The sequence below is a fragment of the Oncorhynchus nerka genome, linkage group LG23, assembly GCF_034236695.1.
Source record: "Oncorhynchus nerka isolate Pitt River linkage group LG23, Oner_Uvic_2.0, whole genome shotgun sequence".
In the NCBI taxonomy this organism is placed as follows: domain Eukaryota; kingdom Metazoa; phylum Chordata; class Actinopteri; order Salmoniformes; family Salmonidae; genus Oncorhynchus; species Oncorhynchus nerka.
This window is the reverse complement of record NC_088418.1, coordinates 31,808,508-31,822,275: the sequence shown is the minus strand read 5'-3', so window position 1 is coordinate 31,822,275 and position 13,768 is coordinate 31,808,508. Positions and strand designations below refer to the sequence as shown.

The 13,768-nt window shown below is 41.0% G+C and overlaps 2 protein-coding genes across 2 annotated transcripts in view; both read left to right on the top strand.

Annotated features, from left to right (window-relative positions):
• kif22 (kinesin family member 22) overlaps positions 1–1,732 on the top strand; it is a 51,088-nt gene extending 49,356 nt beyond the window's left edge. Inside the window, exon 13 of the mRNA XM_029629741.2 lies at positions 1,385–1,732. Coding sequence (XP_029485601.2) covers positions 1,385–1,414 — 30 coding nt within the window. The 3' untranslated portion in view covers positions 1,415–1,732. The remainder of the gene's footprint in view (positions 1–1,384) is intronic.
• Positions 1,733–1,917: 185 nt separating this feature from the next.
• On the top strand, positions 1,918–12,121 carry prrt2 (proline-rich transmembrane protein 2). The gene is made up of 5 exons (XM_029629740.2): positions 1,918–2,367; positions 3,290–3,580; positions 3,977–4,281; positions 6,845–6,974; positions 9,092–12,121. Exons 2-5 carry the CDS (start codon positions 3,340–3,342, stop codon positions 9,106–9,108), a joined length of 693 nt encoding a protein of 230 aa, XP_029485600.1. The 5' UTR covers positions 1,918–2,367; positions 3,290–3,339; the 3' UTR covers positions 9,109–12,121.
• The last annotated feature ends 1,647 nt before the right edge of the window (positions 12,122–13,768 follow it).

The following is a 13,768-nucleotide window of genomic DNA, read 5'->3' as shown; positions in this document are numbered from 1 at the left end:
GCTCTCCCCAGTAGGAGCAGTTCTCTATAGGAATTCATGAAATTCTACAGTATTTTAAATTACTGTGTTTTTTGTTGTTGTAGTAGTGGGGAACGTAACATTAGTCATTTCTAAAATCAGTATTTTTCTGTTACGCCATCGTGTCTGTGTCAGTAACTGATTTCACCTGTATTGGTACACTTTGCAATTCAAACTAAATCTCATCTCTGTTGAAAGTACACTCAATAAAAACGATTTTATAGTGATTAAGGTGTAACATTAAAACTGAGGAATATGCACCACCAACATTAAACAACTAGACACAGACATAGTGGCATAGCAGGAAGATCGGAATGCTGTGAACCAAGAGGTTGTGAGTTCAAATCCCAGGTGAGGACATGTTGAATAATAATTACTGTTTAAATGAACGTGCATAATGGAATCATGTATGTCAAGTGTGTAAGTTGAAAACATTATGTTAAAAGCACTGTTTGGGTGTCCCTAACCTTGCCAACAGACAAAGAGCTGTAAATGGATCTGTGGTTCACCAATCAGGGCCCTAATGGGCTTGGCAGCAGTAACAAGGTGTGGTGTGTAAAGAAACAAGTACTTTTTGGAGGGGGATAACATTTCTTTGGGACCATTCGGTGATGGCCTATAAAGGTCTTTAGGTAGGTCCCCAGAACAAACTGGGAACTAAAAATGATTTTCCAATGAAACGTGTCCAGAGCACTAATATCGTATATTCTGAGAACATGTTCTGTTTGTTTGATGTGATGTTGATGAAATATTCTCCTAACCCTCAAACTGTACAATGGAATATTCTTGAAACATGTCTAGACCATTAATACTGAATATTCTGAGAACATGGTAACCACGTTCTGGGTAGGTTCTGTTTTGATATTTAGGGAATGGTCTTTGCACAGCACTGGAACGTTCCTATGAAAATAATTAGGTAATGACCTATTGAGACTTAAGGGAACGTTCTCTAAAGTTGTGGGAACGTTTGTTAGCCGGGATATCATTTTGATGGATTTTTAAGCCACGAATTGTATTGATAACCGGATGCATTGAAAACCCAATGTTCTCTGGAGTATTTGCGGAACACCTTAAAACACTGTTGTAGCAGACGTGAATGGCCCCCAGGTGTAAGATATTTCCATGGTTGTATTCACTTCGAATAAAAACTAAACAAAGTGGCAAAACGGGAGGGACTACCTGAATGCTTGTTTACGTTTTCTACAGCTAAGCGTTTTGCTACAGTGTACAATTACAGTAATGAATTCAACCCAGGCGCTAACTATCGTTTGGCCATTAGGCTTCGGGTGTCCTCTTGGTCCATTTTAAAGAATAAAGCTTTAAACGACTTTTATGGTGCGTGACTGTTTTCTCTTTTCATTCACAGGCCAACATTCTCAGCATGATGGGGACGTGATTCTGCTATCTGGTCTTTGTCTACTCTTCCTGTCCTTCCAATATTTTGCCTTTTTTATTTTAACGTTTCTATGTTTTTGAAGAATGTTCTCTTATTTACCACTCTCTGACTCTGCATTTAGAACTGTATGACGTTATATGTCTGTGTATATACACCTCTTATAAGAGGTGGTCTGCAAGCGTGTACTAGTATGACTTTCTATTATATTTCACGAAAATGCGATATCTGTCCTTGTTTTATTTTGAGATGTTTTTGTTGTATTTGCGCTATTCCAGCCGATGGCGCAATATTGCCGTTCAATAAATGTCTCTACTTTTATCGATTTTCCAGTCCTTACTTACACACCATATTAATGGTATGTGTTGTTGTTCAATGATGTGGCTTGTTTGTACAAATGTATAGCCAACAACACTGTTCAAAATAATATTACCATTGGTGAAATATGACAATAGCAGAACACGTGGAAGGGTATCTCTATTTTGATAACTAATTATTACACATACCTTAATGTGGGAATGCGTTTAATAAGTAAACTGTTGGCAATCATTTTATCGCGTAAATGTGGCATTGGGAAATTAGGCACTCGACAAAGGATGCGTTTCTGTTGGGTGCTGCGCTATCAATCCATCCCTCCCACTGCACGTAGGCTGGGTTTATTCATTTCACGCTTTCCCCCTCTTATCTGATCCACATTCTCTGCACCCTCCCCACCCCCGAAGCGCAGCATTTCGAAACCGCTCTACATCACGTAATTCAGTACTGTACACGTCTTCCAGAAAATTACAAAAGAGATGCGCGTATTTGGGAAACATACTTCAGAGTTGCGCATGCAAACATACTGAAGGCTGTAACGAATAATACATCGCGGAATGCAATTGGGTTCGCGTATGAAAATACTATCATGCAAAATCACGGGTCATTTCGGGTATTTTGAAGAATCCGTTGGATAAAAGGTGAGTTTGTAATTTTTTACCGTCGTCAATTTTCTTATGCCATTATCCTCAATAAAATGGTTTGTGTAGAATACCAATAGGCCGTGATAACGCCTTGTGAATTGAGAATCTGGGTACTTATGTCGTATCCCGTTTCTTTATGTTTTCAATGCAAGCCTACGTTGCTGCATGTGCAACGTTTTTTTTTTTTTTTACCACAGTCATTGCCCTTTTCGTAAACGTTTGCTTTTTATTATTGGCCTATTCCTTCAACTAGGTTATTTGTATCCAATGCTCTAGCCCATAATTGTAGCTGTATAATCCCCCTCCCCTTTCACTCTCCTTCCATATGTCTTCACTCTTCCATGTGGCTTTGTCCATGTTACCTTTTTTGTTGTTGTCCCATTGTTCTGTGCTAAATAGCCTGTAATCATATGCCCCATTGTGCTCAGAAAGTGATTATGAACACGTCAAGAAATACTAGCAGTTCTGTGTACACCTGCACATAGACCTTTTGCCAATAATATTATTAGCATTATTTTATAAAAACGTGCCCCAGCTGCCTTTTTTTATATCTTTGTATTGAATAATTAATTGATGACAACATTTTATTATACATTTTTATTTTTTTGTATTAATTCTCCCCTGAGCGGCAAAGGTCCAGATCAGTGTTTAAAATAGCTGTTTGGCCTCTTAGCCTTTCCTGTTATATTTACTATTACATAAGCAGAGCATTGGAGAAAAAAAACTGGTCAGAATTTATCTTCAGGCCCTAAGTCCCCCAGAATACTAAAGAAGGTTAAGATTATAATGTGCGCTCATATGCCAGTGAGTACAGATTCAATAAGTAAAATAGCAAATAGCAAAACTGAACAGAGTGTAAATAATAGTTGGTAAGCAGGTTTTGTTTTGTCATTGTTCAACCCCTTTGTCTATCCCCCAGGTGTATCGAAAGTAAGCAGAAGCCCACAAGCACACTCCTTTGTTATCAACATGGCTCTGAACACAAACATGAACCCAGCCCCCGCCATTTGGCCAGGCGAGGAACAGCCGTCCCTATTGGACCAAGATACATCATTGTTAAGCCCAGCTCCCATCATCGCTGTGACTGTCACGTCCCCACCAGAGATGGAGGAACAAGAGATCCATAGCACCACCACCAGCTTTGGGCCCTGCCTGAGCCAAGCCACGGCAGGGGAACTGGTCATTGTGATCAATGAGAAAATGGAGAACAGTAAGACATGCTAAAACATTTTTATGCAGTGGCGCAGTCCCGCTCCTTACGTATTTTATTGGTGCATAGGATATTGGAGGGAAGATGGGAAAGTAAGCAGAGTTGCAAGTCAGAAGGGCACTGGGTCGGATTTGACCCCATGCCGACTGGTATTTTGTGCCAGGGTTTGCGGCACTAACCACTAGACCACACAGCCCAAGCTTTCTAAGCTCGGACTCATTTAAGTTAAGTGTATGCCTGCGGAATCCAGGACAGTTGTACAGCATACGCTTGCTTGGACGGTTAGTTCGGGGCATGTCAAATCCATTTAATATACGATTCTGGTCTACTAGTGCTCAGGGGACACTAGTTCAATCATTTACTGATGCTTTTCATCCACATCCCCCCCTTCTCTAGGTAATGGTATTCACCCAGCCCCTGCTGACACCACCTCCTCAGTCATCTCCTCACCTCCCAGAAGGCAGCAGTCCATTTCTTACTCCCACCACCCCCACAACAGCAAGACCCGGAAGGGGAGTCGTGCCGGTTCCATCGGCTACACCGCCTTCTCACCACGGCCCTCCATCTCACGCCACTCCAGCATCGCCACCAACCCACCCATTGACAGAGCCAAGCCTAAAGACTACCTAATACTGGCTGTGCTGGCTTGCTTCTGCCCTGTCTGGCCAATCAACATTGTGGGGTTTGTCTACTCTGTTATGGTAAGCCTCTTTCTTTTGACAGGTTAGAAATGTAGATGGGGAGAAGGATATAGCACAGTAAGGGAGTGGCAAGACCGGGGATTGAACTGCAGGACTACTGCTAGACAACTGTGTTCCTCTTTCTGTCACATTTTAGTGTGAAATGATCTGCAATGTTTGCTAAATACTATTTTTAGTACAGCTTTGAAGACCTTTGCCTTTATGCTTGTGGTTTCATATTCATCAGAAAGTTCTGTATCTTTGTATCAGAAACTACTTCTATACATCTTAGACTGCTGTGGTGTTATTGACGGTTAGCACCAGCTTTGTAGCCTGGTCCCAGATCTGTTTGTGGTGTATAGCCAACCTCTATGGTCATTGTCATGCCAGTTCATAACCATAGGAGTTGGCAAGAGCGCACAGACTGGGACCAAGCTACCAGCTTTGTGTCTGGCTTCAGAATACCTTGTGCTGTTAGTGTTAGTCTGTTTTTATCTCTATTAAACCATTTCTGGGTAACAATTAAGTACCTTTCTGGTCAAAAGAAACAAAAATAGCTTCTTAGCAAAAGGTGAGTTGTTTACTAGAACTATCTGGGAGTGGGCAGGTGAAAGCTGAAAAATAGCTGTGGTCACCTTGGAAAGCCAAAACTCCATCCCACCAAAACAGGATGATATTTCAGGTGGTCTTTTCAAACGGCTCTTAAACTAAAAGGGCATTATCATAATTGTCACAATTTCACAGTATTATTCCAACCGCGAAGTGTGTAAATATACACTATACAGTGCCTTCGGAAAGTATTCAGACCCCTTCCCCACATTTTGTCACATTACAGCCTTGTTCTAAAATGGATAACAAATCCTCATCATGCGAAAACAGGTTTTTATCATTTTTTATGTTTAAAAAAATAAAACATACCTTATTTACATTAGTATTCAGACCCTTTGCTATGAGACTTGAAGTTGACCTCGGGTGCATCCTGTTTCCATTGATCATCCTTGATGTTTCTGCAACATAATTGCAGTCTATCTGTGGTAAATTCAATTGATTTGACATATTTTGGAAAGGCACACACCTGTCTACATAAGGTCCCACAGTTGACAGTGCATGTCATCGCAAAACCAAGCCGTGAGGTTGAAGTAACTGTCTGTAGTGCTCCGAGACAGGATTGTGTTAAGGCACAGATCTGGGGAAAGGTACCAAAAAATGTCGTCTGCACTGAAGGTCCCCAAGAACACAGTGGCCTCCATTCTTAAATGGAAGATGTTTTGAACCACCGAGACTCGGCATGAGACTCAGAAGGACAACCATCTCTGCAGAATTGTGCCTTTATGGTAGAGTGGCCGGCACAGTAAAAAACAGGCACATGAACCACCAAAAGACCTAAAGGCATGGTGGTGGCAGCATCCTGCGGTGTGGATGTTTTTCAGAGGCATGGACTTGGAAACTAGTCAGGTTTGAGGGAAAGATGAACGGAGCAAAGTACAGAGAGATCGGGTCGGCAGGGTAGCCTAGTGGTTAGAGCGTTGGACTAGTAACCGGAAGGTTGCAAGTTCAACCCCCCCGAGCCGACAAGGTACAAATCTGTCGTTCTGCCCCTAAACAGGCAGTTAACCCACTGTTCCTAGGCCGTTATTGAAAATAAGAATTTGTTCTTAACTGACTTGCCTGGTTAAATAAAGGTTAAAAAAAAAAAAAAGATCCTTGATGAAAACCTCCTCCAGAGCTCTGTCCCAGTCTGCCGTCCTAAGGTTCACCTTCCAACGGGACAATGACCGTAAGCCCACAGCCAAGCCAACGAAGGAATGGCTTCTGGACAAGTCTCTGAATGTCCTTGAGTGGCCCAGCCAGAGCCCGGACTTGAACCAGATTGAACATCTCTGGAGAGACCTGAAAAAAATCAGACGGAGCTTGAGAGGATCTGCAGAGAAGAATGGGAGAAACTCCCCAAATACAGGTGTGCCAAACTTGTAGCGTCATACCCAAGAAGAATCAAGGCTGTTATCACTGCCAATGGTACTTCAACAAGGTACTGAGTAAAGGGTCTGAAATACTTGTGTAAATGTTATATATATTATTTTCTTTTTTTACCAGTTTTTGCTTTGTCATTATGGGGTATTTTGTGTTGATTAATGAAGGAAAAAACGAATTAATAATTTTAGAATAAGCCTGTAACGTAACAAAAATGTGGGAAAAGTCGAGTGGTCTAAATAATCCTGTATATTCAACAGTATGTGGACACCCCTTCAAATTAGTGGATTTGTCTATTTCAGCCACACCTCTGTTGCTGATGGGTGTATAAAGTCTAGCACACAGCCATGCACACAAACATTGGCAGTAGAATGGCCTTAGTGAAGAGCTCAGTAACTTTCAACGTGGCAACGTCATAGGATGCCACCTTTCCAACACGTCAGTTCAACTCCATATTAATGCCCATGATAATGGAAGGAGATTTTCGACGAGCAGGTGTCTACATACTTTTGGGCATGTAGTGTTTATAAAACACGGTAAAATCATATTTTTGACTGCACTGGTCCTTTAAGCAGTCCATACCTAACAAAGTACTTCCTTCTTCCTTTCCTAGTCCAAGAACAGTCTGGAGCAGGGCAACCTGGATGGAGCTCGACGATTGGGTCGTCTCGCCAGGATGCTCTCTACAGTTTCACTGATAGGAGGGACAGTCATCATCATTGCCTGCATTGTAAACCTGGCGAGTGAGTATCACAGTTGGCCAACCTCTGTTTGCTTGTATTTATAAAGAGTTAGAGTAGGAGTGCTGATCGAGAATCAGTTTTGTCTTTGATCTTTAAAACAAAACTGATCCTAGATCAACACTCCTACTCAAGACTATGAATACGGGCCCTACTCTCTTAATTTCTGAATCCTACCAGAAGTCCCAAAGCCTTTCCAACAAATCCCATGGCCGGCACTCTTCGAGGACTTGAAATGCAATCCTCCTTCCTTCCCTGATATCTGATTTGGATTAGTGAAAGTGTACCAAAAAGGGTTCTGTTAATTACGCTTGTGTGATGAGTAACCATGCCTGAGACTTGTTAGCTCCCAGAGCTAATGCATGGGCTTAAGCTCAGGGGCCTATGGGACTTCTGAGGGTTTGATATCCTTCCCAAAAACATTAGGGTGATCACATTTCACTTATCTAATCATCCAATCACTTAAAGATCATTGGTCATTTACAGCACAGGTCTCAAACTCATTCCATGAAGGGCCAAGTGTTTGTGGATTTTCACCCCTCCGTTGTACTAATTATATAGGAACTCCCCTCATGTGGTTGTCTAGGTCTTCATTGGAGACAAATGAAAAAGTAATAACAAAAATGAGCAGACACTGCCCTCCATGGAATGAGTTTGACAGCCCTGAACTACAGGGAGCAAGGAAGGCTGCGTTTTAGAGGAATCAAACAGGGCCCAGTTTCCCTATAGCAATGGAACTTAGGCTTACGAGTGTTAACGACACATCGTTTCTGACAACTTCCGAAGATGTAACATGCTTCCCAAAACTCCACGCTAAGTGTGTCGTTGTTTTTACTTATCTACAATTTTAAAAAGTCAGCGCTGCTCTCCCTCCCATCAGCTTTTTCCATTCGAATTTTACCTTAACATTTAGAATTATTTCACCATATTTATGATGGATCAGCTCCTAGAGAGATGTTATCACCTATAAGGTTGCAAATATTGAGGTGGCTTATTCTAATGCTTAGCCAACCCTATAATTCACAAGATCACAGATTTGGCACATTATTGCGTACATGTTACAGGTCATGAAATATCTTGAGGCAAAAATGACAATGTAGCCTACATTTAGCTAAATGGAACTCAGGTGACTGAACATGAAATTGATTTCAACCCCCAAACATTTTTATAGGCCTATGTAGCCTATACTGTATTTATTTTTTAATGCAGTCATCTCGGTTTTCATTTGAAACATATCTTTATCCTTTGCTCGTAACAATTACAAAGACATTGACAACTTTGTATTTGTAGTCAACTTCGTTCCGAAGTTATCAGTGGTCACTGAGAGACCAGATAAAAAGCTTGGTTCTATGTTTAGTGGAGAACTTCTGTGTATAAAGTGATGCAAAAGAGCATCTAACGACTCACTTAGCAGTCTGAGGCAGTCGGGTAAATAACAAGTGTTTTCAAGTGATGCGCCTAGCGCTTAAGAGTGTTGGTCCAGTAACCGAAAGGTCGCTGCTTGGAATCCCAAGCCGACTTGGTGAAAAATCTGTATGTGCCTTTGAGCAAGGCCCTTGATCCTAATTGCTCCTGTAAATCGCTGTGGATAAGAGCGTCTGCTAATTAACTCAAATGTAAGTGCAACTTTGATAATGATTGTTTTGGGAAACAGCTCAGAGATTTTGCTCCTGCAAAGGTTTTAACAATATACTTAGCCTTAAGATGCGTTTGTGAAACTGGGCCCAGGACTTTTGTGTGTGTCCACTGGCTCACTCCAAAAATACTCACACAGCCATAAGCTGGGTCAATCACTCAAAATAAATTACCCATGTGGGATTGTTTAGTTCACTTAAGTTCAATCAAATGCTTAACAACAGCACTTTGGCTGTTTTCGAATGTGAAAAATGTCCATCCCATCGGGTCTTAAGCCAAAGAGATGTCCTAATTAACTCACTGAGCAGCGACTGGAGCTAAAACAATCATATTGTACACACAACTGGACCGGCCCTTTTTGATACGTTATGTAACTGTTCTCTGTAGCTCTGTTTGCTTCTACTTCCATATTGAGCTGGCAGAATGAAAAATTGCTTTACTGATGCTGATGTGTTCCTTCTTTTTTTCTTTCTTTTTTTTTTTAGTAAATGTGAAATCCTGAGTACCGTCTTGCCGTGAAACCGGATCTAACAGTTGGATATCCGGAAACAGGACCCATATAGCTGACTGTTCCTTTTTACCATCTCTTACAGTGTAGTCATTAACTGGACATGCTATGAATATTATACACCTGATATTACATACCTTTCTATAATTGATATTACGTAATCCTTTGTTAATGGAAAAACGATATGCAAGATGCTTCCGCTCCGAACTGCTCTGGGCTTCTCCAATGATGGATCTTGCAGTGGAGAAACAGACGATCGGAATAATCCCTTACTTTGTATTCTGCCCAACACTGAACACTGTCCTTGACAAGGCGCCATTACCTCAACCACTGGCCATGATCAGAGAGACTGACCAAAAACGAGATGTGGTGAGAAAGGTTGACAACAACAACAGAAGAGATTGTTTAAAGGAGGTATGATCCATGTGAGAGAAACTGGGAGGATTGTTTCAGAGCTTGATTACCTACAATCATTGGAGGACAACAAAATGTCTGCTTAGTCCATCCTTCCTTGCCCTGACGAAAGGACACATCAGAAATTCAGCTTGGCATAAAATCCCATCGGTACATGAAGGTGCTTGAGGGATTTGCCGTGCAATAGAAACTCAAAGAAGAAATTAATTTCAGAGGAAGAATTCCCCTTTCATTTCTGAATAGGCTTAGATTCTAGGTTCAGTCAGTGCATATCCTTCCTGTCTTTCAGGCTACTGTTAGCCATTTTGTAATTTAAGTGCGAGGGTAGGCGGGAACGACACTCACCAACACACAACTGCTGAGAAGATGGAAGGGATCAACATTTCTTGGGCACGAAACAAAGTCAAAGTAAAGGACACAATTGTGCCAAAAAAATTAAGTTGTCATTGTGCTTTAAAGCTTTTGGTGACCGCAATATATATCTCCATGTGTTTGGCTTAGGACCTGGAAATAATGTGAAATGGATACAAAATGGGTGGCAGGAGGAACACAAAATGATATGTAATTCAGTGACTTTATATCAATTTTCCACATTGAGGATGGGCCTTTAGACTGTTAATGAATGAGAGCATTGCTGACCAGAGAAGTGGAAAAACCTCAAAACAAATCATAGCAGGTTATTTACAGCGTCCATGAATTGTTAAAAGTTCTGCCACCGTGAATCGGTGAAACTTTACTTCTTGTACCTTTTTGATAATGTTTTAGATTTTAAACCACAAGTTTCATCATCTGATGCTTTTGAAGTACAGAGCTATCCATGATAGATGGCCGTGGTGTGTGTGTCCATATGCATATACCAAATTACATAGTCACTGCACTGTTGTGGCTGGTCACAATAAATTGAATTGCCAGTCTTCACTTTGGTGATACTGGAAATACGGTAAGAGCCCTGGGTATCGAGTGTATGGGGACCCAGAGAATATAATCTGTAATATTTCCGATTTAATCAAGTGGGTATCTGATCCCCATGCTGAGTATCTAGTGGTGGACTTTAAAGGGAAGGTTCAGTTCACTTGACATTTTCATTGGTTTATTCACTTAATTGTGTTGTCGATTGATCCAGGCATTTATGTGTAGGGTTCAGATTTGTTTAAATCGCCACAGCTAACTAGAAAACAATGGAAGCAAAAGGGGGCATTGTTGATGGGAAAAAATGGTGTGGCCAAATCAACTCAAATGAAGTCAGTATCCAGGTTTCCATCCATTTGGTGACAGATTTTTCATAATCTGCATACAGAAAATGTGAATTTTTCCACCAGTGGTGTGTTCCCACCAAACCGAATTGCTGCGGATACAAACCAGTGCGTGACGATGTAGACCACACACCATATCATCACGTGACTCCAAGTTTACTTTGATATGATGGTTATTATATCAATATTTGCGCCTAGTGTTAACACCGCATATTTAATTTTACCAACACAAAAAGATCCCACCACGTCGAACGAAAAAAATTCTGTCGGTATTTATCAAATTGGACCGACACGTCATGTTTCCGTCACAGCTGAAGTGATTTTTATATCGATACACAGTATAACTTTACTCTCATAACTGTGGATGGTAACGTGTTTGAAGTTCCTTGAAGTGATTTGTCCACAAAATTCGAACATGCAAATTATGCCCCTGTTACTCCTATAGTGTTTTGCTTAGAGGTGGCTAAAATAAAATGTTTTACCCCGCATTTAAAACGTTGACTCAATTTTCAATCATCAAAGCCGCAATTAAGTGAATAAATTGATGGATAAAAAAAAAGAAAAGTTTTTTACAATGTATCTACCCTAGAATCCAAGCAAAATTTCTGGTTAGTATCTACCTTTCATTCCCACAACTTCTGTTGCCCAACACTTTAGATGGGTAATTATTTAAAATTGGAACTTTAAGTTAAAGGTAGATTAAATTACATTGCCATGAGCAGCATCGCAAATATTGATGCGCGAGATGCAAGGCACTCACACGGTCACACACAGTATATGCACATGTGCACGGAAGAGAAGTTGAGCCACACACTTCAACGCTCTTAGTTGTTGCAGAAATTGACCCACTACGCTGTTTACTTAATGCATCTGTCATGCCTCTGAGACCACCTTTAATTTAGATACTACTATGCCTTGACCTCAAAGTCCATCAACAGCAATTCCTACCCTAATGCAAATGTTCTGTATGATTTAATATATTAGGCATTTTTCCCCTCTGTTAGTGTTTAGATGTTAAAATTAATTGTAATCAAGAGTTGATATTATTCTGCAGATAAGGTAACGTATATATTGTGGCGTCTTCATAGTTATGAGTTAACATTATAGCTCTTATAATGTGGACAGGAGAGGTAGTCTGCTAGTCTTTGTTAGTCTTTATTAGTCTTTGTATTACCATTGGCTACTATAATCTATGTGGATATTGGCATGTTGTTGATTTTCATTGATGTATGACAATTTTATAGAAGTACAACCAAAATCACATGGATAAGAAAACCTGGCACTAGAGATACTTGTATCCTTCCAAGGCACATTCTTAATAAAGACACATTGCATGAAAATTGGTCTGTTAGTCTATCACAGCATGACTTGAAATGAAAGAGGGAAAACTGTTGTGGGGGAGTGCATGCATGTCACACAGTTAGAGTATGTCAGCTTTGGGGATGAAGAGTGCTTAGTGTTGTCAGGCATTTGAGTGAAGAGGGGGAGAAGGAAGAGCAAGACATTTGAGGGTGAGGGGACTACAGGCAAAAACCACTGATGGTTCTAATGAGCAGGTAGAATATCTTTGACGATTAGCACCAAGAAACAAAACCTGTCTTGGTAAAAGTTAGTGAGATCGATCATTTTTATCTTGTTTTGATGTCGATGTGTGGATATTGAGGTTGAATCTGTGTAATTTATTATGGACGTCGTATGTATTCCAGCAACATTTCTGAGTATTGCTCACCTTGGGAATGCTGACTCGTATGGGTTGAAGCTTTGAATGCATTTTCATCTAAATGCTTTTCTTTTGTCCTTATTGACTACAATCAATGAGTGGATTCAGACCTATATATCCAGATTCGGTCAGCCTTAACAACTGCATGCTCTGTACCTCAGCCGGAGAAAGACTGGTCTTAAAGTCCATTTAGAGTGTAGGAGCCAGGGAAGGGACAGTGCAGTGCACAGCTGCCATTTGCTTGCAGGAGCTTTAGTGCTAGAGCATTAGTGCAACAACAACTTTAATCTTCAACTCATCACTGAAGATGAAAACACTGAACAAAATGGAAGAATTCAGACCCCTGGACTTTTTCCACATTTTGTTAGTCGTATTCTAAAATTGGTGAGGAAAAGTTTTTATTTAATCAATCTACACACGGTACCCCATAATAAAAAAGCAAAAACAGGTTTTAGAAATGTTTGTAAATGTATTAAAAATGAACAACTTATTTACTTAAGTATTCAAACCCTTTGCTATGAGATGTGAAATTGAGCTCAGATGCATCCTGTTTCCATTGATCATCCTTGACAGTCCACCTGTGGTAAATTCAATTGAATGGACATGATTTAGAAAGGCACACACCTGTCTATATAAGGTCCCACAGCTGTCGGAGCAAAAACCAAGCCATGAGGTCGAAGGAATTGTCTGTAGAGCTCCGAGACAGGATTGTGTCGAGGCACAGATTTTGCGGAAGGGTTCTGAAAATGTCTGCACCCTTGAAGGTCCCTAAGAACAGTGGCCTCCATTCTTAAATGAAAGAAGTTTGGAACCACCGAGCTGGCCGCCCGGCCAAACTGAGCAATCTGGGGAGAAGGGCCTTTGTCAGTGAGGTGACCAAGAACCCAATGGTCACTCTGACAGACCTCCTCTGTGGAAATGGGAGAACTTTCCAGAAGGACAACCATCTCTGCAGCACTCCACCAATCAGGCATTTATGGTAGCGTGGCCCGGCGGAAGCCAATCTTCGGTAAAAGGCACATGACAGCCCGCTTGGAGTTTGACAAAAGGCATCTAAAGGACTCTGACCATGAAAAACAAGATTCTCTGGTCTGTTGAAACCAAGATTGAACTCCGGCCTGAATGCCAAGCATCATGTCTGGAGGAAACCTGGCACCATCCCTGTGATGAAGCATGGTGGTGACCGCATCATGCTGTGGGAATATTTTTCAGCGGGAGAGACTGGGAGACGAGTCAGGATCGAGGGAAAGAAGAATGTCGCAAAGTA